This window comes from Colletotrichum fioriniae, assembly GCF_027942845.1.
Source record: "Colletotrichum fioriniae strain IMI 355084 chromosome Unknown scaffold_4, whole genome shotgun sequence".
In the NCBI taxonomy this organism is placed as follows: domain Eukaryota; kingdom Fungi; phylum Ascomycota; class Sordariomycetes; order Glomerellales; family Glomerellaceae; genus Colletotrichum; species Colletotrichum fioriniae.
In genome coordinates, this window is record NW_027076840.1 from 3,041,914 (window position 1) to 3,067,898 (window position 25,985).

The 25,985-nt window shown below is 51.4% G+C and overlaps 9 protein-coding genes across 9 annotated transcripts; 5 read left to right on the forward strand and 4 right to left on the reverse strand.

The window, feature by feature from the left end:
* Positions 1–516: 516 nt before the first annotated feature.
* On the forward strand, positions 517–1,344 carry N0V96_004642 (uncharacterized protein; the record flags this gene model as incomplete). The annotated part of the gene is made up of 2 exons (XM_065757176.1): positions 517–628; positions 950–1,344. The coding sequence occupies 2 exons, from the start codon at positions 517–519 to the stop codon at positions 1,342–1,344; spliced, it is 507 nt and encodes a 168-aa protein (XP_065614389.1).
* A 3,581-nt stretch (positions 1,345–4,925) lies between these two features.
* On the forward strand, positions 4,926–6,264 carry N0V96_004643 (uncharacterized protein; the record flags this gene model as incomplete). Its single annotated transcript, XM_053196634.2, has 2 exons — positions 4,926–5,604; positions 5,906–6,264. The coding sequence occupies 2 exons, from the start codon at positions 4,926–4,928 to the stop codon at positions 6,262–6,264; spliced, it is 1,038 nt and encodes a 345-aa protein (XP_053046035.2).
* Positions 6,265–6,785: 521 nt separating this feature from the next.
* N0V96_004644 (uncharacterized protein) lies at positions 6,786–7,715 on the reverse strand (the record flags this gene model as incomplete). The annotated part of the gene is made up of 1 exon (XM_053196633.1): positions 6,786–7,715. The coding sequence occupies one exon, from the start codon at positions 7,713–7,715 to the stop codon at positions 6,786–6,788; it is 930 nt and encodes a 309-aa protein (XP_053046034.1).
* A 955-nt stretch (positions 7,716–8,670) lies between these two features.
* N0V96_004645 (uncharacterized protein) lies at positions 8,671–9,382 on the reverse strand (the record flags this gene model as incomplete). Its single annotated transcript, XM_065757177.1, has 2 exons — positions 8,671–8,919; positions 8,966–9,382. 2 exons carry the CDS (start codon positions 9,380–9,382, stop codon positions 8,671–8,673), a joined length of 666 nt encoding a protein of 221 aa, XP_065614390.1.
* Positions 9,383–11,458: 2,076 nt separating this feature from the next.
* On the reverse strand, positions 11,459–13,705 carry N0V96_004646 (uncharacterized protein; the record flags this gene model as incomplete). Its single annotated transcript, XM_053196631.1, has 2 exons — positions 11,459–13,542; positions 13,645–13,705. The coding sequence occupies 2 exons, from the start codon at positions 13,703–13,705 to the stop codon at positions 11,459–11,461; spliced, it is 2,145 nt and encodes a 714-aa protein (XP_053046032.1).
* Positions 13,706–15,731: 2,026 nt separating this feature from the next.
* N0V96_004647 (uncharacterized protein) lies at positions 15,732–16,508 on the forward strand (the record flags this gene model as incomplete). The annotated part of the gene is made up of 1 exon (XM_053196630.2): positions 15,732–16,508. One exon carries the CDS (start codon positions 15,732–15,734, stop codon positions 16,506–16,508), a length of 777 nt encoding a protein of 258 aa, XP_053046031.2.
* Positions 16,509–19,528: 3,020 nt separating this feature from the next.
* N0V96_004648 (uncharacterized protein) lies at positions 19,529–21,024 on the forward strand (the record flags this gene model as incomplete). Its single annotated transcript, XM_053196629.2, has 2 exons — positions 19,529–20,908; positions 20,965–21,024. 2 exons carry the CDS (start codon positions 19,529–19,531, stop codon positions 21,022–21,024), a joined length of 1,440 nt encoding a protein of 479 aa, XP_053046030.1.
* Positions 21,025–21,534: 510 nt separating this feature from the next.
* Positions 21,535–22,602, reverse strand: N0V96_004649 (uncharacterized protein; the record flags this gene model as incomplete). Its single annotated transcript, XM_053196628.2, has 1 exon — positions 21,535–22,602. One exon carries the CDS (start codon positions 22,600–22,602, stop codon positions 21,535–21,537), a length of 1,068 nt encoding a protein of 355 aa, XP_053046029.2.
* A 1,578-nt stretch (positions 22,603–24,180) lies between these two features.
* On the forward strand, positions 24,181–25,965 carry N0V96_004650 (uncharacterized protein; the record flags this gene model as incomplete). The annotated part of the gene is made up of 2 exons (XM_065757178.1): positions 24,181–25,029; positions 25,549–25,965. The coding sequence occupies 2 exons, from the start codon at positions 24,181–24,183 to the stop codon at positions 25,963–25,965; spliced, it is 1,266 nt and encodes a 421-aa protein (XP_065614391.1).
* Positions 25,966–25,985: the final 20 nt, after the last annotated feature.

Here is a 25,985-nt window from a genome sequence, read left to right on the forward strand (position 1 = left end):
CCGTAGAAGACTCCATTAAGGCTAGTCGTGTTTGGAGACTTATCTTTCATCTATTTTGATTCCTTGCCACTTGTATCGAACCTCACTCAAGGCTCGTCGAGGTGTTATCTTCAATACGGCTGAAAAGGATAAATATTCTAGCCTCAACTCCCATCCATGAGCCTCCTTATAGGTACTAGAACCATCCTCATTTTCTTCTTCATCTCTATCTCTTTTGTACCCCAAAAGAACTTGAATCTCACGCTATGTCTTTGAAGAAAGTCACTCTCGTTGGTGTAAGTTCCTACAACATTGTCGCACGTTGCTAAGTCTACTAATGATTATTATGTGTGCAGGCTAGTGGTAATGTCGGCGCGGCCGTTCTGCCTGAGTTACTCAAATCTGATCTCGATTTGACTATTCTAAGCCGCGAGGGGATCTTCCGCGATCTTCCCCCCGGGTGCCAAAGTTGTCAAAACCGACTACAGTGAGGATTCCCTGGTCAAGATCCTTGCAGGCCAAGATGCAGTTGTCAGCATGCTCCCGATTATGGCTCTTGGAGAGCAGCAGAAAATCGTCGAGGCTGCCATAAAGGCAGGCGTGAAGAGATTCATTCCTAGCGAATATGGATCCGACTCTGCGGTATGGGGTTCCTCTGTGCAGACGATGCAGCACCAGATGCACATTTTTCAACTGACATCAACTACAGTCTGATGAGGTTATTGTGGCCGTCCCATTCTTTCAGCCGAAAAAAGCTCATCTTGATTGGCTGACAAGCAAGGAGGATGTGCTCAGTTGGACCGCCATCATTACTGGGCCTTTTTTCGATTGGGTAAGGCCTGCTAGACTCATGCATTGATTTCAGCGACTCGCCAGCGGTGTCTAAATGCTGACAATCTTGAACTGCTGTAGGGATTGAAGTTCGGGATGACAGGCTTCAATCTTGCTGCCAAGACTGCCACTTTGGTAGATGGTGGTAAGACTCGGTTTACAGCCAGTAATACGGCACAGATTGGACGGGCTATCGTTGCAGTCCTCAAGCATTCCGACGAGACCAAGAATCAGCTTGTCTTCACCGAGTCATTCACAACCACTCAGCTTGAGGTCCTAGCCTCTCTTGAGAAAATAACTGGCGAGAAGTGGAAAACAGTTGAAATCAGCTCACAAGCGATTAGGGAAGATGGGTTTGCCAAACTTGGAAAAGGGGAGATCATGGAAGGCGGCGCCGCTGTGATCATGGCGTTGGTGCTCGGGGAAGGCGGACTTGAAGACCATACGCACGTCAAGGGTGGTATCTGGAATTACCGCCTAGGCTTGAAGACTGAGAGCGTCGATGAGACTGTCAAGGCAGTGCTCAGTGTGTGATGGTGATTCGAGAAGGGTTACAATTGCATCGCAACCCGAGTCGCTCTCGAGTTTATTGTTGAATTACACAGTGTCCATATACTTTGCACATGTCTGCCATTATTCCAAGCAATCAATCTTCACCCTCAAGATTGTATCTCTCAATCGCGGCCTATCTTGGGTGGCCTAAAAAGAGATGCCTTTGCTAAGTCAGTACTGTTCTACGCAACGAAAGACGGGAACTAGAATCTATAATCTTATTCACTCTACATATTTGATCATCAACATTCGGTGCAAAATTCATTCGTCATGCTTTACATTCGATCTTAAGTCCACTTCGGAGTCGGTTCAGAAAGGAAAGCTCTGAGCAATTATGCTCGACTGAAGCAGGCTGCCAAACAGGAGGCATTCGACAATCGGTTCAGTGATCACACCGATGCCGGCTTGCATCACAACTTCAACGATACCCCCTTCTAAGTCCTACGTTTATAGCGCTTCAATAGTAATCGATATTCCATCATCCGCCAATTGAGACAATATAACCCCAGTTACTACAGTAGGCTCGAGCCTTTCTTCATCCCACAGACAGCAAATCCAACGTCATTGGAGACCTAGTGCAAGTATACAATAACACTAACCTCATCTAAAAATGCCTCGAGCAATATGCAATTCTAGTGTGCGAGAAAAACGAGTGCTGTAGCTGTGATACTTTAATCCATTGCAGGCCGGCCTATCAGTTCAGACCAATCCTCCCCCTTGATGTAATTCTTAATCGTAGTCAGGTCTCCCTTGATGCCAAGCTGGAAAGTGATGACTGTTAGCTTCGTCTTGTTCGGAATCTTAAACAAAGTCACCTACTTGCTCCGGGTATATGACCGACGGATCATTTCCCCAGTAACCAAACTCCATGGAGTATGCATGCATCTCCCCGATTTCGAGACCAAAACCCCCTGGAGCAAGCTTATCCATATCATCCATGGTAATGGGTTCAAATACTGCAGGAATTCCAGTCGTCTTGCTCCACAGGCTCACATAGTCTGGCCAAGTCAGAAACTCGGAGTAAGCCAGCAAATGTGTGCCTGGGGAAGTTTGAGCTAGTGCCTTGACGTATTTTCCTGTTTCCTGAACGAGAACATGTGGAATTGGATATTTGAGTTCTCCTGGCATACGGAGGACCATCGTGCCGTCTCTCTGCTGGAGCCGGATAATTTCTGATCAACTAAGGTATCTACATGCAACATATGGAGCACGCGAGTGAGTATCCAAAATGCACGTACCTTCACCCATGGAATATTGACGGGACCAAATTTCCAATTCGTCATAAAGAGGCCTAATTGCAGCATGGACATCTTTTTGTACAAATCAGGATAATAGATTCGTACGTGATCAACCACAGCAGCCTTGGAATCGAAGTGGTAAACGTTCTGGAATTTTCCTCCTGACCATTTTCGTGTTGCTGAGAGTGTTGACCAGATGAATAGTTGAAGTGAGTCCAGCTTGGCGACGGCCTCTACCAAGTTCTTTCCTTGCTGAACCTCAAGTTCGTAAGCCCACTCAAGGATAGACTGTCCTATTTTTAGTTGCGGATTCGAGGTTAGTGCCAACATAAAGGGAAACACGGTGTTTCCGAAGACAACACTGGCACCTTGAAGAGCAGCTTTCAGAGACTCGACATCGTCCAAGTCACCTTCAACGATTTCGACGCCTTTAGCAGCCAGCGCCAAGCTATCTGGCTTGGTTGCATCTCGAGTGATTCCACGAACCCTCCATCCAGCTTCTTTGAGGTATGTCTCTGCGACAGAGCGCCCCTTTGTACTCGTAGTATGGTCAGAATTCACTCACAGAAACAGAAGAACATTGCAAATTGCCCACCTGGTTGCCGGTCACGCCACAGACCACTATTAACTTTGACATTTTTGAAATTTTAAAACTTTGGTGGTGTTGATAATTGTTACCTGGAATGTTGGATCGGAAACTTTTGGTCTTAAATGAGACGACGCAAAATCATGATTTTCGCTTGAATGAATCCTCCTGAATCGCCTTGACGAACCCTCACAAGCCCGGTTACCAAACTGGTTGCGTTGTTTCAAAAGGATGAACACTAGATCCCGCGACTCAACTAAAACACCTTTCTCGTTCCATCGGCGCTGTATTGGGCCGAATTCGATTGATAATCTAATTCGTGGATTTGTCAGATAGTCGGGTACTGGAGATGCCCCGACAAAACGTCAGCGACAATTAAAGATTGGTAATCTCCACCGGAGTGCGGACGCTAGGGCCTTAGGTAGCATTCCAAACTTCACCGCCGATCACATATTGTTAAATACGTGTATCATCTATGGTCGAATCAAAGTCTTAAATCCCAGCCAAAGCGTTCGTAAGTGATCAAATTGCGGATACATGTAGTCAGACTACCTTCAGTTTATCTGGTCTGAAATCTTGAGTTTCTCGACAACCACATAGCGGCGTACCATACACATTCTGGTATCTAGTATTGGTCAAAGGGGACCACATGCAACTCATTTGATTTTGTCTGTCCTTCGCCGTCTTCAAATTACCTTGCAAACACCGCGATCCAACTCGCAGTACGCCGTCAACACCACAGTCGCAATGATCGATCAGATATGCCAGACATAACGCGGAAGGGCTAGTGGTTCTTCAATCTTGCTTGAGATATTTGTGAGTTTTTCTGAAACGGGGTGTGTTGATTTACGTGCGATCCCTGCTCTAAGTTGGTATTTCCAAGTAATCAATGTTCGCGCTTAATGCTCACAATTGATAATATCAGCATCATACTCTCTCAATTGAGAGAACTATGAAGCGCTCTGTGAGATATTTGCCCCAGTCTCAGAGAAGTTAAGAGTTGGCGTGTCATATCTTGGGGAGAGGTTGAGACGACACAACTCCTTCCATCGACTTCCAACGACCGCTTAAATATTGAGGGAATTGAAATGCTATGTGTTGATATTTCGGTATGAGGCCCGAAGCGCTTGGATTCAATTAGAACAGCCACTGTCATGATTGCTTGTACTCAATCTTCTCTCTATACATAGATGTGTATGGAACAGCAAAACCCATCATATTGTTTGAGACAGTCACATCAGGTTTAACAGAATAGACAGTGAAAAGGTAAAATATTGAAACCATTTTCAATCATCCAGCGCACGCACCAAAAAGGGCATCGAGTAGACTACAGAAAAATATGGTTGAGTTACAAAAGTTGAAAATGTCACTGCCAATACGCCAAAGTCATTTCAACGAGCTACGTTACCTCAAAGTCTTCCAGCCCCGCTGATTGAATCGAATCATGATTCGAAGGCTCCGGCCACCATACCAATGATCTCCAAGGAATTATATCCCAGAGACAGGGGGTGTGTGGAGCAAAATGGCATGATGCGTTGCATTCACCAACCAACAGCACAGGTCTGTATCCGTCTGGTCCGCGGTCAAGCAAACACCCAAGTGGATGTCCTCGGCATGGCCCCTGACTCCTCTCTTTTATTTCGGAGAATCTAAGATCAAAGCTCGCCAACCCCGCATTTGACTGGCTCAGGTCTCAATTGACACAAGACCTCCAGAACACAACCTGATACTCAACGATCATGGGAGAGAACTTTGAGGCACGTCGCATTCGCGTAGGCATCTTGGGCGCCGGTATTGCCGGCTGCTGCCTAGCTGTCGGTCTTCTCCAAAATCCACTCTTTGACGTTCAGCTGTTTGAGAGATATTCAGACATCCGTGTCCGCGGGTCCGGTCTTGCGCCACATGGAAACGCCATCAGGGCCATGGATTTGATCTCGCCCAAGATCAAGCGGGCGTACTTCAAGAAATCGCACTTCATGGCTGGTGACGAGGACACGGAAATGGCAACACAGTTCAAATTGGCCAGTGGTGAATACGCTGGAGTTATCTTTGCTGAGTTGGGAAGGGCCAAGGGCAGGCGGACCGTTCACCGCGCGCACTTCATACAAGGACTACTTGAAGAAGACGTGGTTCCGCATCAGCGCGTTCACTTCAGCAAGCGAGTCGCTAAGATGAAGGAAGACCCTTTTACACGAAAAATCACCGTTGGATTCGAAGATGGCACTCAAGATGTGTTTGATATTGTTTTCGGTGCAGAAGGTGTCAACAGCCCGACGAGGAAGTTTGTTCTGGGGCCTGGTCACCCAAGCGCAGCTCCAGTCAATCACGACCAATGGCGCCAGTTCCACACCACCGTCCCCATGTCCGAAGCCAAAATGGTCGTCCCTGTAGAGTCAGTCGACACAGTCATTACGTACTGTACACCTTATGGGTTCATCAACGCAATCCCGCTTGACCTCGGCCAGACGTTCAGCGTGGGCTGCTATCAAAGGGACACCAAATGCCCGAAACGTGGGGCTCCATTAGACCCTCAACTCTGGAAAGGTCTACTTCCAGGGGTAGATGCCTTGATATCTGTAAGTTTCATGGTTTCTAGTTATCCCTCATGGCATCATGGTCATCTAAACAGCCACATTCTAGCTTTTAGAGAAAGGGCACACAGAGGACTGGACTCTTCAAGACCATGACCACGCCCCCTCCTACTATAGAGGAAGGGTAGCCATGGTCGGTGATGCCGCCCACGGGACACTTCCTCACTCTGGCAACGGCGCTGCCCAAGCGATCGAGGATTGCTCGGTGCTCACCGGTATCTTCTTGCGCTTGACATCCCTGGACGAGGTTGAAGCCGCTTTCAAAGCTTATGATCAAGTGCGGATTCCTAGGAGTCAAAAAATTGTAGAGATTACGCGAAGTTTCGGGCGACTTTACAGCCGCGATCCTCAAGAAATTGTTTTGGATGAGATGAAGGCCGAGATGAGGGAAGGTGGGATGTACATCAACGGTGTGGATATGGAGGCTCAAGTAGAGAGTGCTGTCGATGCTTTTGAGAGATTCAAAGGGATTCAAATTGATGTTTGAGGAAGGACTCTGATTTAAGAGGCATGAGGTGTTTCAAGACTAGATGGGTGTATGAAGCCCATACCCTCAACATTGAAAATAACATGAAGACTCGCTCGGAAATAGTAGCTCACAATCCAATAGATAGTCTCCCTTGAGTTACTCATGAAACCCAAGGTATCAAGGAGCAGCGTGAAATTAAGTGTTACCGTTGCAGGTCGGTGTACTCGATTTCCATGTATTGAGACTTGACCAGATGAAGGCTCGGATCAATCGCAGGGTCGTACCCGCTTCCCCCGGCGAATCTTGAAGGATCTCTCAAAAAGGTATTGAGGTTCGAGAAATCGATACAAGTATGACTGATAGTGTGCTGAGGTAAAAGTACACGTTTCCTCAAAGACTGAGTATTCACTGACTGGTACCGGAACGAGAGTAGAAGCTATACATCCCTAACCGTTTTATAATCAGAATGTGAGTTTTCGCATCGCGTGCTCTCAAATTCGGCTGCTATCATCGTTCCAAAAGTGAGCACATCGTGGGTTTTATTTGATCTGTATGGGGCAGCCCTTGAGTCTCCCCCAGTCCTCAATCCCCGTCAGGCTGACCTTCAGCTCCTCCAACACAGGCGCCATATCCACCTTGAAGGGCTTCTCCTCGGCATCATTGTACCATGTGTAAGCCCTTCTCGTCTCGTCCACGACGACTTCCAACTCTTTACCGGATTGCATCTGTGACTTCAATGCCGCAGCCATCTCCTCAGAGAATTGGTCCACCGTCTGGTTCTCAAACCCGACCTTTCGGCCCCACGCACGGCCCAACTTCTCGGCAAGTTGAGACAGTCTCACCGTCTCCGGACCACCGACGACTATGTTCCTTCCGTCGAGCTCCGCCGGGTCCCGTGCCAAGGCTGCGACCATCAGGAGCGCCAGATTATCGAGAGAGATCCACGACACCTCGAGGTCGGGTTTGTGGCAGTAGACTATCCGCCCCTCGTCCCGAAGGCGCGGCAAAGCCCAGCCTTCCAGTAGGTTATCAAGGAACACGCCGGGTTGAATCGAAACGAGTGCTACGCCACTGCCTTTGACCTCCTCCCGCAAAATCCGGCGTGTCTCCCGGCGATGCTCCTGAGCTTCAATGCCGACATTCTTCTCGGGGACAGGAAAGCTCGTGTTGAACACGATGATCTTCAGAGTCGACCACTGCGCAGCGGCCTCTGCGCCAATGGTCTTTGCGGCAGCATAGAGGAAATCAGCTGGCTGAAAGGAAGGCAAGTTCAACAAGACGGCTTCTGCGCCGGACAGAGCAGCACGGACGGCGGACCGGTCGGTGAGCTCTGCGATACGGGTCTCAACGGGCGGCGAGGTAGTGCGGGGTTGCCGGCTCACAGCGATCGGATAGTGATTTGCCGCCTTGAGGGCTGAGATTTGGGCGATGCCCTGTCCGCCTGTTGCGCCGAAGACGACCACGCGCATGATGTGGATTTGTTCGCTTGTTGCTGAAGAATTGCTGAAGGATTCTTGGGTGCATGAGCCAAGTCCCCCATCGCCGACAGAACCAAGTTGCGTCGGTTTAATTCACCGCGGCCCTAAATGTTACACCAGAATTGCGGTATCCCCGATTTTAAATCCTACCTAGCATAACGCCATCTCTATGTTGTATTTCGTGCATAATGGACTTGTGAATGAGGAGGTTAGAGTGTTTATATTGTTAGATGGATACCGACCCCTTGCCTGCTGTGACTGCGATGGCATAAGTACTTCCTCAACTGGCTGGAGATAGTTCAACCCAGACGGGCAGAATTTCTAGTTGACAGTAGTCCCATTTCGGTCAAGTGCGTGATTTACTGCGTGGGCTGCGTTACATTGGAGTCATCATGCTAGACCAAGTCTGGTTACCACAAGTTTTCATCTTATCAATCTCTCTACCAGTTACTGACCACCAGTTCCATGGTCATAGTATGAGCTGATATTTGGGGCGGTGAAAGCTGAAGAATTATCCTGTTCTTTATGCTGTTGTCTATGATAACTAGCCTACATTACGTCGTGTTGACCCAACCCGATGCTCACATTGTTACATCTACCCTACTTGCTCTAGGTTATTTCCAATGATCAGCCAAAAGATACGGACTATAAGTGTTCTATTTCCTGCACTTCGAAAACTTGCAAAACGTTCAGTGCTGACTTATCTCGGCATATTTACAAGGACTTTTGCAGAGTTTACTTGTAACGAGAAACATTTGGTCTTGTCTAAACTGTCAGTGTTCAACCGGTGAGCTGCGGATCTAAAACTCTACGCTCATATTTTATACTAAGCTTTCCAAGTACTCTATCAAATGTGCAACATAATCTGCCCGAAATAACCCATCAAAATCCTTTCCAAATTTTGAAATTAGAAAGTGATCTACACCGCCCAAACACGTTACTCCACTCACTTGTGTTGGCCCTCGCCAATACAGTAGGGAATAGGATAAGTCTTGCTCGTGCAGAGCCGAATGACGCCCTTAACCCAAGACAGCTGGCCATAACCCTGGCTCTCGTATGTGTCCACCATGAAAGTCGTCTTTGTCGGGTTATCCGTGCACCCCGTTAACAAGTTACCCTGTACGCGACGAACAAAAGGCTGGCTGACGATGACGCCGTACATATTCGCCGGGACATCGAATTCGAGGGAGTTTTCCTGAGAAGTAGACCAGGACATGTCCCAGATTCATGCCCAAAGACACGCTGATTATGTCTGAGCCCCCGATGGTGATCTCAGAACCGATGGCGAGCGAGTTACTGATTTCGACCCCGTTGGAGACGCTGATGCCGGCGGAGCTACCTTCCAAGGAGGAAGCCACGGGGGAGATGGCAACGTCCCAGTTGAGGAACTCTTCATCTGACGTGACTTGGACTTCGGTGCTCTGCTGACAGCCGCGACGGGTGAGACCAGTTGTGCTTGCGACATTGTATGACGTGATTTGTGCGGGTATGGGGGTGGCAGTCTCGAGAGCATCGTAGTCTGTTGCCTTCATAATTTTGGAGGTGCCGTCATGGCCGAGGAGAATGATATCGTCGGAAGCTAGCATGCGAGGGCGGAGAGGCGTGGCGAGGACGGTAGCCGCCAGACCCAAGACTGCGAAGAAAGCGGAAGGGATCATTGTGTTCAAAGGTAATGAAGGCCAAGCTTGAAGAAAATTCGGATTGTGATTTTGGATTTTTAGTTTCCAGGGCGTCAAAAAGAATGAGGACCAGCGTGGGTGCAAAGAGAGAGAAAGTTGAGACCGGATGAAGACTGAATATTCCAAGAACTAGCTGATGATGAGGGTGACCTTTGACCATTTTATCCCAAATCCTCGCCCCTCCTATCTCGCCTCACATCTCCTGTTCTACCTTCTACGTATTGGCTACAGACCTATTTCTGGCAATAATTCAGAAAACTTAGGGGCCTTGTAATAGCCACCAGTGCCTCGCTCAACCCAGCCTGTATCGACAATATCCAAAAGCAGTCTATTCCGAGAACCGAGAACCTCAAGAACCTCGAGACTCTTTGTCCCAGTAGTCTGCCCCGGTTGTCGCTGTCCACTTTTGAGGCTGAAGGATCTCAATGGGCCCTTTGCTTCAACCAGTAATGGCTCACGGGTCCTAGCCGGATCTCCGCCATGGTCGAAAAGAGACGTGGAGGAAATACTAATCCGGACAGCGGCCGAAAAGTCCCCATGTTTGGCAATTTCACGTCCCTGAGGGTCAGTTACCGATCGGGACGGCCGTGATGGACTTTTGCTCCTTGGCATCAGACGACGGTTTGTGGATCTGGATAGGCGGAAGCAGTGTACAGAGTACGGAGTACTTTTTTGCCCAGCACTCAAATTGTCCGGGAAGGCTATTTGGTCTCGTGACTCTCGTACAATGTTCTGCCGATTCTTGGAGTGCGGTGCTTGCTCCGTATAGTCGCGCAACGAGTTAAGCATAAGTCTAATTTGTATCGGGATTCCAGACCACCAACCTGTATAATCTGTGCCCCCAATGTGCCCCTAACGCGACCCCAGGTCCCCGTATGTAGTACAGAACCAGAGAGATGATTGGTCTCTGCTTCGGCGACGAGTCATGGACTCTCGTGCGACTGTCGGACATTAGTGTCGATGGATGCCCGTCTCAGGTGCCCATGCTCCAGAACCCCCCATTGGCAACCCCATCAGTGCGTTTTTCGGGTATCGATCCGGGCGCTGGTTTTTCTGCCCGGCGTGCTGCACATATGATGGTGGCCCACGCAGTTCAAGTGGTACACGAATTGCCCGAGTGGGATGTCTCTAGCAATGCCTGGCTGGCTGGCCGGGGTCATGGTAAAGTCATCCATTGGACAGCACTTTTGTAGTCTGTAGAGTCGCATTGCTAAGCCCCAGTTCCCCCTTTCTGGGAATTATATAGTACATAACTACATAGCGTTGCAAGCAAGCCTCATCCAGGTTGAAAAGTTTGCGCCAAGACCCTTCTTGGCAGCTTGGCTTAGGTAAGGAGAAAGTCCAACATGTGCACTTTTCCAAAAGCCGTATGTGCCGAGCCGTAAGTATCGTCGGAATGCTGCGAGAAAGTCTTGTTGCGAGCCGGGCTCATGGATCTGCGGAGGTTCCCGACTTTGACCAAGCGAGAAATGAACTACCGTTTGTCTCCATCTGCATCCTCAACTTGCAACGATCAAATGGCAAAGGTTCCTTGTCCTCTGTTCCCGTCACCGAAACCACCTGGGTCTTGAGGCTAGCGTTGAACAAGCATATTTGCCTCAGAGGCTCAGACATGTTTCGTATCTTTTTGAGCGTTCCGTCGAAGGGTCTCTGCCTTGTCGATCCGCTTTCGTTGGTTGGCTTTCTGGCCCAATTTTGGGCAGACCACAGGCTCCAATAGCAGCATGACCCCTTGTCTGTTTAGGCTGCGCTATTATTCAACTTGGAGCGGGCCTATGACTCTGCACGCTCAACGGCAGAGTGATGATTGGTAGAGTTCAACAGAAATTCAGTGGTGGATGCGTAAATCGGGCTACGTTCGTCTGGCATAAGCAGGTCTCGGATGGACCTTGAATATGCGCTTGGAGATTCGGGCGACCCGAATGACTTGAAAGGGGTCCGATCCCTCTTTTTGAAAGACACTTTGTAATACAGCGTATCCTCTTTGACGTCTGATTATCTCAACGAGGTTCGACTGCGGCTTTTCCGGCTCTTGCTGGGCATTGGACACATTTCTCATTGAGAAAAGTCGCCTGACATGCCGCTGTTGAGGAGGGACCAATACGTTGTATCAACGCCCTGAAACGCCCAATCCCCAGCCTCTGCCGTGATGCCAGGGCATGGCCACCCGAGATAATCGGCGCTGAAGCCCGCGCACACGTCCTCGTGGGGGATGGTGTTGTCCTGTTCGAGGAGTGCTTCCAAGGATACTGCTGGAGGGGTGTCTTGCTGGAGGGATTCCGATGCCACAGTCGTCGTGTTTGCTGGTGTGGGCAGCTGCGAGTGGCTAAGATCCAGCAAGTGCGACTCGGCTGTCTGATTTGCGGTGGTCTTGATATTGATAGTTCCGAGATAAGGGATGCTCAACTGGAGGTTCTTTACCTCTGATTCGGGGCAATGACGTGGAGTTACCCCGTTGCAGCAATCAACGATGGGAAGCAGCTGTTTGATAATCTCTGCACTCTCGCCGGATAGCTTGTCGTCGTTCAGCACAGCTAGTTCCTCCATTTTGGCCAGGACAGTTTCAGCCAAGGTCCGGTCCTCGCTCCGTTGTCTCGCCCAGTCCTCTTCACGAATGCCAGGAGGACGACTGAGGTGGCCGAGAAGAAGCGTCATGGCGGCCATGAGTGATGAGTAGTCAATGTGGCGGCACGAGAATGCTGCGTTGTTGGCGGTGCGGAAGATGACGCAGCGTCTCAGGACGGCTCTGCTGGACTCTAGACATGTGTTTTTGCTGTAATCGAACCGGGTATTGGTCTGATTGCGAAGCATGTATGGGAGATGTAATAAGATGAGCAGACTGTGGTGGTGGATCTGGAGCATCAGGTGCGACATGATGCTCATCTGGCCGGTTGTGTCAGTGTAGTCGGGCACGGGCGGGATCTCCCACCAGCTACGTCCCATGGACTTTGCCGCGTGCTCGAGCTCACAATCTACAGATTGAGTGATGGCAAAGGCTTCTGTCGCTGCAGTGCGATTTCTCTCAATGATTCGGAGCGAGATGGCCGTGTATCTCTTTTCCAGTTTCTCCATCGGCGTGTCACGGACCAGAAAGGTTTCCGACATGAAGCTATTATCCTGCGTGCCGGCAGAGAGACCGAGGAGCAGGGATAAGTATCGGTCGCAGGAATTGATACGGGACCACAGCGCATGAGAGGAAGGCATCGTAGAAGGGTCGGTTGAAGGATCACACGACTTCAACGGCCGCGAGCCATCGCGCTCGATGCCCATCAGTTGTGCCAGGCTAAGGGCCCTTCTCATGGCAAGCCATGCTTTGCGGAGGTTGCCAGAGTTGACGAGGTAGAAGCCTTCGAGAATGAGACACTCCAAGCCCTCTGCGGAACCCACCAACTCGTCGTTGGAGGTGACTGCGCTGGCGGCTGCTGTCCACTCTGCCATCTTTTCGTGGATGGAGCATTTCAGGCATGCCTCGAGTTGAGAAACGTCGAAGCACGGCGGCATCTGCTGCAGACAAATGGTCAACTGAAGCAAATGCTTTGCCAAGATAGCCGGGTGCTTGGCGACATCTGGCATGGTAGTGAGGGAAGAAGTCGGCTGGGATTTGCCCTCGAGAATATCTTGGTATGAGTAAAAAATGATTAATACGAAGATTGGGCCTCTGCTCGACTGGACGATGGTCTGGGCATCCTGGAGAGATGGGAATACGGAGTGAATGTCGCGGCATATCTTGTCGTACTTGCTGCTAGCACGAGGACGCTCCGCCGTAGGCTGATTCAGTGCGGATTGGGATAGGGGGCGGCCGTGAATCGGGGCAGAGACGGCAGTGGTCCCACTCACGGACTGCCAGGACGAGTCATCCGGGGTGGCATTTGAATTGGAAACACGAAGGGAGCCCTCGACCGATGGTGTTGGCGGGTTTGATTTGTTGACCGACGAAGGCTCGGGGCCCATTTTGTCGGCGAGCTTCACCATCAACTCCTCCAGCCGACCAAGACGCTGAGCAAGGCCGCGCTCAGGCGGGCCGGACGGTTCATCATCGGTGAACTCCTGGCTGACACAGGCGGCACCGCGAGCCTGGCAGCCATTGCAGGTTTGTTCTTCGTTGGAGGAGAATTCGCAGCGAATTTTTCTCTTCCTGCCTGGACGGAGTGTTAGTAAATCAAGAATAGCCATTGAATCGGGAAATTCGGCAGAGCTGGATCTCGCTCGGGAAACCGGAGCACATCCACGGACGAACTTACACTGCCAGCAACTCCGTGTTCCCTTTCGGACTTTACGTTTCTTTGTTGGTCGTTCGTCCATGTTTTCGGATGTTGTTGATGTAGGCTTCAAACCAAACGACTTGCCGACGAATGTTGCCTTTACATACAGCCAAATATCACAACAGAAGAGATGACTTGAGATACCAAAGCTCCTTGAGTAGAAACAAAAGGCGATAACGAAGGCGTGATTTCGGTTGAGGAGCCCAGATCAACCGCTATGGGCAGTCCTGGTTTGCTGCCTGTCTCACTGATGTTGTTCATGTCGTGGGTGCTTACGGATCTTTCGTCCGCTTCGTCCGCTCGGAGGCCGAAGACGGACGAACGTCGGGCCTGGAACTGAGATAGGGACGTATCTTTGTCGGATGAACACTGTCTGTGTCACGTGCACTTGGCATGTTCCGTGACTGAATTGGGGAGAGATCCCCACATATCTAAAGCGACAGACGTTCACTGGCTGTGATGCTCTGAACCCAAGATTGGCTAATACAAATCGGGCAAGCGCCTTATTACACCCAGTCTCAGCCCCGGTACGTACCCCCACCCGCTAATCTGGACCCCGCCGTGCCCCCTTCTCTACCTTTTGCCCTCAGCTGCTCTGCTCTGCATCCCCCCTCTGGAACTCACGATCCTTCGCAAAGAACTCGGGCCATTTTACCTGGTTGATGACTAACCCCCAGCATTGAGCACGGCGTATAGATCAACTTTATTCACCAACCTTAGACAAGTCCAGTGAGCCCTACCCAATCAGGCTTGTTGCTGTTGAAGTGCAGCGTGGGGCCCTGTTGTCCTTTGTTTGCCCCTCGGAGAGCTCGTTGCCTTACTGAGCGCAAGTCCAGGGGTTGATGATATCGAAGGCCGACGGATTGATCTTGGCAGCATAACGACGACTGATCGTAGGAGATGTGGACAGTACTGCGGGCCTCAGCCTTAAAGAAGCCCCTCGGCCGGTCCAACTCCCCTTGACATGGGCCCCAAATCTGAATTCAAGTTCATCACCGTCGATGCCACTGAAGGGAGTTTCCAAACTGCGAGCAAATCCACTAGGAGTCATGCTATTCGAACTGCAATTCAGAGGGGCCGTTCCGAGCTGGGAACCTCAACGGCCTCAATTTCACAGGACACCATCAAGCAAAAGGCCCAGTTGAAGAGACGCTTCAGGTTGGCGGGTACAACGCTCAAGTCGACCAAATCCAAGACTCCAAAGTATCTGAAAGAACAAGAAAACGAACATCAAGATATGCAGTCAAGTCGTCGTTCTCATGTATGCTACTTGTCCCCATCTCCCGACACACTCAGGCCATCATCACTCACACTTCCAAAGTCTCCATCCGACATTGCTGAGTTTCTACACCAAGCATTGCTGCCACCCTGGGTACAGAGACTAGGGAGCGATAGCGCTGATCCCTTCAATACGCTGCCTATTCCAAGTAGTCCTTGCGTAGACTCTCTGGTCAAATATTGTAAGAGTCGTAGCTTCTGCCATTCACGAGCCGGACGCCGTCACGCCGCGCCGCTGCTGTGCGTCTGAGCTAACTCTCCAGTCACCACCAGATTCAACCTCAACTCCACTACGATCGATACTCAGAGACCATGGTTCCCCTATGCTATGCAGAGCGCTCTCATCATGCGCGTTACGCTGGCCTTGGCAGCAGAGTTTCTGACCGCCACCATGCCTCTTCTTGACTTCAAGCTCCAGCGGGAAGGGTATCAGCAAAAGGGGGAGGCGATGCGGATGATCAGAAATCGTCTAGCTTCTCAAGAATCTGCCCATAGTGCAAGCAACGACCTCTCTGTTCTTGCCGGCGTGGCTATGCTGGGAAGCGTTGAAGTAAGTGATTTCCTAGCACTCACATACGAAAACCACCACCTCACTTCGATGCTCCAGTTCTCACACACGTGTTGGTAGGCTTTTCAAGGCCACTTTTCGGCGGCACACGTCCACTTGACAGGGCTCCACGCCATGATTGAAGCTCGAGGGGGGCCGGACACGATCAAACACGACTACATCCTCTGCCGCTGCATCAATTGGTGTGTAACTTGACCTTCTGAACTCCCCTCCACAACGAATGGCGACTGACCGGATCCCCCACCTTAGGATCGACATTCAAGTAGCCTCGGGTCTCGGAAGAGTGCCAAAGTTCCCCATGTTCCACACCCTCGCGCAGGTGTCTCTCCCGCCGTCGGTCGTGAATCGCGCAAGGACGCCTTCCCTGCGACACCTGGAGAATCTCGGCGGCCACAACCCCGACGAGAGCGACGAGCCGCTCAGGATCTTTGTGGCGCTGAGGCAGGCGATTCTCTCGCAGGCAGGCGGTGCCGTGTCCGTGTCCGCAGACGACATCAGGATCGTCATGAACACGGCTGATAGCACAATTCTGCACTTTTTATACGTGGAGCGCCGGACAGCGACGCCAGTGCAGAAACGGTTCCTAGTTCTCGTCTCTGCGGCCCATGTATTTCTTTATACCGTTTTGCGAGAAATTCCAACGACGGGACACATGGTTCGGGTCCTCGTCAGGAGGATGCGCGACGCCCTCGATGACGCGGATTCCATTCCGCTCATCTGGGTGTCTCACGATGCCGCCTTGTCGTGGGTTCTCTTCGTGGGCATCGTCGGGTCCGGAACAACCGAGGACCGTGAGTGGTTCTCGTCGAGACTAGATAGCTTGCTGGAACGAGCCAAGGGTATTTTGCCGTCGGAACGATGCAGGCGCGACAACCTGCAGCAGCTCCTTTCTAGGTTCCTCTGGCGGGATAAGCATTGCTTACCAGTCTTGGATGAAGTGTGGGCAACGTGGGAGCGCGGCCAAGGCGGTACTGGTGGTGGTGTTGGTGTCATGTAGAAATGAGGAAAATGCACGGATGCAGCAAACCACTTGGAGTTCCCACAACGTCAAATAACGGACACGGGATTGGCCCAGTTGCTGCTCGCGGGTTCCCCGTGTGTGGCCGGAGCGTTCACCTGCGTGAGGGATGCATGGATCGGGGACTCCAGCTTGCGATATCGTCCGCTTCTCGGAGTGGTCAGCGGCTGGGATGGTCCGAGTTGCAGCAATCTCGGCCGTTGATGCGTTCGTCCGGCTGAAACCGAAAGGGACCATGGACTAGGAACATCATGATAATATGGCAGCATGGCGAAAAAGAATGGCACGACTCAGGTTTGGAGGAATGTCATCTCCAGGAACGACCAGACCGGCTCAGAGCAGAGTGCCACGATAATTTCGAGGGTGACCACCACACCAACAGCGCGCGCCCTTTAACAAATTACAAACGCAAGCCGGCTCCATCCCCGCAGTTCTACCCCGGATTCAATGACACAATCGGAATTGCCAACAGCTTCGTTCAGTCCATGTCCCTCACCCTACCCTGCTCATGCTGGCCGCCCCCCGGTAACGAGGAGCGAGCAAAAGCCCGTCGCAAACCGCTTCCAGTTGCTCCTTCGTACGAAGATCTCGCACGCCAAAACTGTGTAGCTCGGTTCTCGCGGCACGACGGCCGAGTCGTTTGACGCAAGTTTGAACCTTCGGATCCGCCAAACGCGGTAGATCAGCTAGTTCATCACCCTCAACTAGGCGCCAATACAACCTGCTGATGCATATTCGTTATCCATGGCCTTGTTTGCCTTGTTTAGCCTTGTTCATCGACGTGTTGCGTTTTGCTCATCACTCTTTTTTGCCGTCTAATGTCCATCAAACCAGTTTCGCTTTGCCACGAATGTGTTGTGTTAATGTCGGTCAAGAACTCGGCGTAAATGCAACCTCCATTCCCATCACCCACCAAAACCATACCAGCCTCCGAAACTGTTATCTCTGCGGTTGGTAATGATTGTATGTCAAATTATTGAGCAGAAGGCCTCTCTGGCCAGTCAGAGTTCGCCTAAAGAATTGGCACAGAAAAGAAGACACAGAAAAAAACAGGGTCCGTATGGGTTCCGTTCACGCACGAGAGAAGTCTGTCCGGCATGGATACTTGCTCCAGAAACCCGCGTCGCGTGAGATCTCGCCTTGCTCGCCTCGCTCAACAGGCGGCCCTAGACGAGGTGGGAAGACGGGCATATGCAGGGGGGATCAGCCCTTTGTGCGCTTTGTGTGGCCACATCTGCAGGGAAGTGCGTAGGAGGCGTCGACAAGCCTTTTGGGGCCTTCCAGTCGATCTTCTAGAAGCCTTCCCAATGCGTGACAGGTGTGAGTGGGCAAGGTGGGATCGGCATGGATCCACGACTCAAGGATGTCGGGAATGTACGGGACCGCGGCGGCGCTATTACGTCTAACTTTGCGGCCCTCTGCGGGTAAGCGGCCTTGCAGCCCACGACTGGTTTAGCGCATCGAGGCAAGACACTCAAGACAATCCCAAGACTTGCAGAAATCGCCTACGGCAGCGCGGGAAGGCAACTCGAAGGGGAGGAGGGGGACGGGTAGAAGTGGTGGAAGGGTGGGAGAGATCCGAGAGACAGAGAACCTATGGGAGCCTTTTCCCACGGACGGGCTCAGGCCCCCCTTGTTCGGCAATCGTCACTCTTGGCTTTGGCTCTTGTTCGTTTTCGTCTGAAAAAATTTGAGCCTCATGCTCTTGGCCCAACGTCCAATGTCCAAGGTCACCTATGACGCTCTTTTCCTCGCTCGAGTTTCAGCAACTCTAGATAAGGCAAAGTTTTCTCTTTCGTTCGTTTCCCTTCTTGAAAGGAGCTCAGACTATCTCTCTTCAAATCCCAGTCAATCCAGGCCTCTTCCCAGCGCGCCACCGGTCGTATTTCGGGGTCGCCCGTGGGAACAGCAACATGGACTGACTCAAGGGGGGCGAGATGAGGCCACTCTGCGGCTCTGCTTCTGGGTCCTTTAGGTAAAGAATAGGTCACAATATCCACCCTATTACGATGCAAAAACTCTACCAATTGCCTCAGTCCCGCATTTACACGACCGCGTACAGAGCAACCCCATCAACAACCCTCAACTTGCTGGCACGCGGTCCTAGTTTTCTTGACAACGAGAAATACAATTGTTCACTGGGAAACTCGGGGAAGCAGCACGCGGCCTCACGCAAAGACCAATGTGTCAATTCTGGAATCTCAGGGACGCTGGTCGATTTCGCGGGGAAAGTCTGCAACGGTTTATTCCCCCGCAATTTCACAAACGCACGGAATCCAGTCCCAAAGCAAGGGGGCCGGGTTAATGATTCTTTGTACAAAGTACGAGTCGTCGAATAGCAGAGCTTTCCGTGGGACTTGAGTATCCGTATGTCAGCCATCTAGGTAATCTGGCTGACGAACTCTTGCCGCCCACTCGCCCACTCTCTCGTCCCTCGACCGTGGTAAGGCCATCTACCCATCTACCCATCCCCATCCCCATCCCATTCCATTTCCCAGGTGCCGGTGTCACCGCCCACGATCGCGGGGGGGCCAAAAGATAAGGACCCTGGTCCAATCATCGTAGGTTCCGGGCCTCAGTCGAGGTGAACTGCTTTCAACTCGACGAGGTCGAGCCCTCGGCCTGACTCCGGGGTCGGTGCTGATGCTCCGCCCTTTGCCACCATATATCCCGCCTCCGTCTTCCCATCTTCTTGTTGTTGTTTCTCTCTCTCTCAGTCCAACCGGCTCTTGACTCTTCATCTCTCTCTCTTCTCTCTTTCTTCAACCGAAGTCAGACCTGTTCAACCCGGTCCGTCCTGTTGTGCGTCCGTGTGTGCTTGTCCCATACAACACCCTCAACTCCAACGACAACCATCTCGCCTTTGACATCATCCCGTCAAAGCTTCCACCCATCCTCCTCTTCCTCCGCCCGGGCCCCACGCCACACACAAAACTTGGACTAGAGACCAAAAAAAACCACTCTTTCCAACCTTCGCACACACACACACGAAGCCCATCATGGATCACGACCAGATTAGACAACAGCAGGCTCATGCCGCCGAGAACAAGGACACCAAGTCCTCTGACGGCGCCGCCGTCGCCCCCCAATTCTCCCGCGATGCCGTCTTCCCCGGCGAAGTAGTCGGCGAGGTCACCGACCTCAACCGCCAGGATCTCGAGAAGCAAAAGGCCGCCCAGGGAAGCGCCCACTTCCATCGTCTCGGCTGGAAGCGTCTCACCGTCGTCCTCATCGTCGAGGCCATCGCCCTCGGCAGTCTGTCTCTCCCCGCCGCCTTCGCCTCCCTCGGTATGGTCGCTGGCGTTATCCTTTGCATTGGTCTCGGTCTTGTTGCCATTTACACCAGTGACGTTGTCGGTGCGGTCAAGATCAAGTTCCCTCACGTATCGCACTACGCCGACGCCGGCCAGCTCATGTTTGGCCGTTGGGGTTACGAAATCATCGGTGCCATGTTCGCGCTTCAGTTGACGTTCCTGGTTAGCTCTCACACCCTCACTGGCGCCATCGCTTTTGGCAACATCACCAACGACGGCGCGTGCTCCATTGTCTTTGCCGTCGTCTCCGCCATTATCCTGCTGATTCTTGCCATCCCCCCTTCCTTTGCCGAAGTCGCCATCCTGGGATACATTGATTTCGTCTCCATCATTCTCGCCATCGGTATTACCATCATCGCGACCGGTATCAATAGGGGTGAGATCACCACCGCTCCCTGGTCCGCCTGGCCCAAGGAGGGCATCACCTTCGCCGAGGCCTTCATCGCCATCACCAACATTGTCTTCGCCTACAGCTTTGCCATTTGCCAGTTCTCCTTCATGGATGAGATGCACACCCCGACCGACTACAAGAAGTCTATTTGGGCCCTTGGTCTGATTGAGATCTTCATCTACACCTTCACTGGCGCCCTCATCTACGCCTTTGTCGGCCAGGATGTCAAGTCCCCTGCCTTGCTGTCCGCCGGTAACACCATTTCCAAGATTGCGTTCGGCGTCGCCCTGCCAGTTATCTTCATCTCAGGATCCATCAACACCACCGTCGTCGGCCGCTACATCCACGGTCGTGTCTACAAGGACTCCATCATCCGCTTCATCAACACCAAGATGGGCTGGATCACTTGGCTCGGTCTCATCACCGTCATCACCATCATCGCTTTCATCATCGCCGAAGCCATCCCCTTCTTCTCCGAGCTTCTGTCCATCAGCTCCTCGCTCTTCATCTCCGGCTTCACCTTTTACTTCCCTGCTCTGATGTGGTTCATGCTCATGCGCGAGGGCTCCGTGTTCGCTAAGGAGAACCTGATGAAGACTGCGCTCAACGGTCTTGCCTTCATCATCGGCATTGTTGTTCTGGTTTGCGGTACCTACGCCAGTATTGTTGAGATTGTGAGTTTCCCTGTATACGCCCACTCAAGTGTAACGATGCTAATTGTCTCGAATAGGACCTCAAGTTCAAGACTGGAAAGATCAGCAGCCCTTTCACCTGCGCTTCTCTCGCCTAAATACCAATCTCGTCGAATTTGTAGTTTTGATAGTGCAGATAATAATACCCCTTGAGTTATCTTGTAACATGCCGCAGTGCGTCTCAGCCCGTGCGAAAAGTGAGGAAAGCAACCATAGTGGCCCGTTGAAGGTGCAATCCAATTCGATCATGTTGAAGATGTATGCCCGTGTCCAGAAGCCGATGCCCGCTGGACTATCAACTGCTTGTGGTCTGTTACTGCTGAACCCCACGTTGCTGCAAGAGGTGACTTGCCGGCTGAAAGACCATCTTGCTAACGTGTGTACTCATCAACAACAATGCTTTCACAGAGTTCATAGGATCTTATTCAATAACAAATCAATTGCAAGTACCAACTCCATGATCGATAAAACACGCCCAAGGTACCAAAACTCCAGGCGGAGTTCAATTATCCTACACGCCAACATTTCCATTCTATCCCCTCCCCCACCCCTTCACCAGCAACTCAACCACCAGCTCATTTCTCCATTTCCTACGTGTTGCCCTTGTCTTAGTCACTTCCGATGCTCTTCATCCATGCTTCACCCGATTCGCTCCCGATGCCCTTGAGCCAGGCGCCAATCATGTTCCGGCGTATTTTCCTTGACTCATTATTGAGCACCAGTACTCGAATCCTGTTGCCCGGACCCCGACGAAGCCGGTCGATCTCGTTCACCTTTGGGAAGGTCAACATGTCGGTAAACTCGAATATTGCCAGTGACTGATAGTCTCCGAGTATGGCGTAGGGAGCGTCTTCTCCGACGGCATAAGTGGTGATCTGATGGAGCGTCGTCGCTACGTTCTTTTCGAATGGGGACTTTGGATGATTGCCGGTTCCGAAGGTTGTCGCAGATTCGCGGCTCTCAGGTGCAATGTTGCTCCGTACATCACTTGCGAGGCGTATGTAGTCTGCTACAATTCCCTCATTGTTGGCCGTCTCGAGCATCTCCGTTATCTCGGCGGCATTGTTTTGTGTCTCAAGCCACAACTCCAGCAGTCTCACAGGGGACTTGTCAAGTTCTGTCTCGAAGTCATCCACAACAACCAGGCCCCTGTCTTTGTACTCGGCGACGAGCACTGATTCGATGGGTTCTTTACCAGGAGCGGTCAATCTGCATTTTGCCGTCCAATCGGGAATGAGAATGATTGACGTAGGCTCCAATGGCTGGCGGTTTTGGTTTTTGATCTTCTTCCAAGCTTGCGTTAGGCTATCCATCACCAGAGTTCCCGGCGCGTGCCCTCCGAGGAGAACCTGCCCAACAACTCGATTGATTGAGTCTTCAATCGATCTAGCCACGTCTGATTCGTTTCGGTGAAACAGGATAGTAGGGTCGGGATGTCCAACGTCGACGCCGTTAAGCAATCCAAAGTCTGCAGTATCTAGAAACCGATCTGCGACCTTGGTGTAATAGTCGCCAGATGTTCGAATCAAGACTCTTGGTAAATCGACCTGGTGGGCCGACTCACTTGCATCGTGCAGGTTTTTCGGCTTGGGGGACACTTCGATCGGGATGTCCGGAAGAGGGGCGTCGTTGCGAATAGCTGTGATGATTGGAGGTTTGACCTGTTGGTCATCCATCGTGGCGTGTCTGCAAACCAGTATCGGTGATCTAATTGCCTGATGGGTTAGCCAAGGGTACTGATGTAGGATGAGTCAAAATGTGATCCTACTTGGCAGAGATTCCTATGTTGTCTAGACAGACCAACGGGATGACTGAGGAAGTGACAGTCGTCGACTGTGACTGAGAGATAGTGAAGGGTAATAGGTTTGGCGTTGTTTTTCCGGGAAAATACAAATGTGGCAAGGTAGTCCCGTCAACTCTGGCTCAGGGAAAGACGCGTGCAGAGGTAAGGTAGGTGTAGGTGGTAAACACTGAGGTGAGGTAGGCGCGTCCGAAGCTGGCCCTTATCTACCACTTAAAGGATGCATGTATATTCCCTTGCTGCCTTATGCAGGGCTGATGCCTTTTCTTGAGCCCAGCTGCCTACACTCGGGGGTCAGAGCAGTCTGCTGGTCAACATCAAGTCCAGGAATGTAGTTACCAGCTTGACAACCAACAGGAGGCTGAGCCACATTGAGCAATCGCCAACTTACATGTATTCAAGGCTCTCATTCGACATCCATTGCTTGCTTTGTGCTCTTCATAGTGAGCCGAAACTGGTAGTGCAACAGGACTCAAATGGCAAAAGCCACTTGGTCTACAAGAAGATATGCAAGAGCAGTCTATGGTCCATTATCAGACTTCCTACCTTCTAATGTATTTTCTTCTTTGCTCCATTGATCAGGCTGATCAGGGACACTTTCTGGTCACCTGGTGAGCGACGGGCTTTTGAACGAGGTTGATGCCATCACGGCAAGTCTTTAATTGCCGCTGGACGAGGCCAGGGCGTGCCCAGATAAATAGTGGAGATGGGAGGGTAACGTACCTCACCTTACCCAGTAGGTGACACAATTATTTACCAGCCAGCAACCTAAGTCTATCTCTATTAAGGTATTCCTACCATTCCTATACCTCCTCCCCTTTCTATTGCTCTAGTAACTTATATTATTATCATTGTCTATGTTTTTCTTTCTAATTCTATCATCTTTGTTACTCTTATCCCCCTCTCTTGTTTGTTACGTATTCCTTGGAGAATATCCATTGGATACCTTGTAATAAGAGGGTTTTTGGAATGATCCTGGGTTGAAGGCCATCCTTTTTTGTCACCTAAATCCTGGGTGCCTGCCACCTGCTCCTGTGAGGGAGGTGGGTCCAACCAGAAACACTTGGAAGGTCCTGGCGGACGGCGATAGGTACCTTTACTACCTTTGTGCCTCCGGCCCGCTGTCTTACCCTTCCTTGACCACCTCACCTTTGTAGGCACCGAACAAGGTAGGTAATCCCAAGCCCTTGCCTACCTACGTCGGCGCCTTCAATCCTCACTTTCATCTACCTCAAGGTCCCTTATTCATCCAAGCTTGCCTTAAAATAAGGTCCCTTCCCTCGCTTGTATTTTCTCGTCTGTATCTTTGCCCAACTTTTCATCGCGGGCTTCGGATTATTGCGGAAGTGCGCTTCATCATCGCGACAACAGGTAAGTCTACATCCACCAGTTCAGGCCAACATCAGACTGACCAAAGGTAGCAGGAACCAGTCTTTGGAACGAAATTGACGACATGGCTTCTTCTTCCTCCTCTGAGGAGACAGCTGCCATAAGCCTCGGCGAAGATGGGGGCATTCTGTTCGACCATAAGGAAATCTACTCCCCAGGCCGGCGACTCCTTCTCCGATCACACAAACCGCTTCCTCCCTACGGCCGTCATCTGTACCCAATTCCGGATGGCTTGACTTCTGACGACATGATGCTCTCCGATGAAGAGAAGAAGTACTCGCTGAGACGACTGGTCTTTGATCCAAACAATGCGCCCAAGACCATCGATAAGAGCAACCAAAATGATCCTGTTGCTTCCATTGAGGTCGAGATCATTCGGATGATTGGCGGCAATGCTGGATACCACCCTGGTCCCCAAAAAGTCCTTTGCAAGGTTGTCGCTTCGCCATCGACCGCGCCAAATGAACGAGAGCATGAGGTCCCGTCTGAGGGACAATTACTCTTCCTGAAGGTGTTCGATTCCTTGTTCTGGCACAAGACCAGTGACACTGACATCGCCAAGCGCCTCATCAAAGTCACAATCCAGGCCGACTCAGCATTCAGTGACGAATTTGGCGTCTATCACCGTCTCTTTGAAAAGGGGCTCACTGGCTTCCCCCATGTCGCTCCTCAATTCTATGGAGGATGGATCACGGCGGTCAACTCTATCAATTCATCGTTCGCCGACCGGACGCGAGATGTTGCGGTGCTCGCAACCGAGTTTATCGATGGCACTTCCCTTGATCAACTCTTTACGCTCGCTGGCCCCAATTCTGAGGTGGTTGAGCTACACAACAACGCCGAGTCACGCGGGGCATTTACCACCAACCAAGATGAGAGAATGAAGATCATCGAACAGCTCTTGGGTGGCACAGTCTCGCAAGAATACATCGGGGTGGACCACTGTGAGGTCTATCCAGAGAATGTGATCATCTCCATGAGAAACAAGGGTGAATTACTGGAGAAACCTCGGGCCGTTCTAGTTGGATACGGACGCGCACTCGTCGACGGCCTGCGGACAAAGCCAGCTAAGTTGTGGGAGTCCTATCCGCTGAAACCCCACCCGATTCTTCGATGCGGCTGGCCTAGATGGCAATTTTTTGCAGGATGGATTCCTACCGCTTGGGCAAGCCCCCCTGGGAAGGCAGATCAAGTGCCATTGTTCAACCAATGGGTGGTTCTGACATTCGGTCGTCTGGATGTCAACGAGAAGTATGCGGCTTTCCCAACCATCCCACAAAGTTATCGGCCCGAGGGACTCTCCACCACCTCCGAGGCTGAGAGACAGTCGCCCAGCGTTGTGCCCGAGGAACAGCCTTAGAGCGGCGATCCCTTAGAAACAGCTGCCCCGACTGTCGCGACTACTTCGACTACTTCTAACCTTTCGATAAAGTCCGCGGACTCCGACAATGCCCATGTTTCAGCGACAATTCCTACCGAGGAAGATCATGATGAGAACATTTCCAGCCTAAACGACAAAGATGAAGCAGACAGGCCTTCTGCAAACGACTCCCGCCCTGTGTCACTCTCTCCATTGTTGGCTGGAATCTCCGGTGAGCGTGAATCCTACACTGGGTCGCAAGATTCGAGGCTCACTGATCTGGACCCCATTGATTTGGAGAGCCTGACACTCGAGGAGAAATCGAACGATAATCAGCCCAGCCGGCCCAAAGAACGTCGCTTCTATCCTAACACCATCTTCCGGAACCGCGCGAATATGCGCAACATGATCTTCAGTCGCCCGACGCCGTCTGAGGAACCAAGCAAGGAGCCAGGTGAGGAACGAGGTGAGGACTCAAACATCGACTAAGACTTGGAGATTCCACGAAT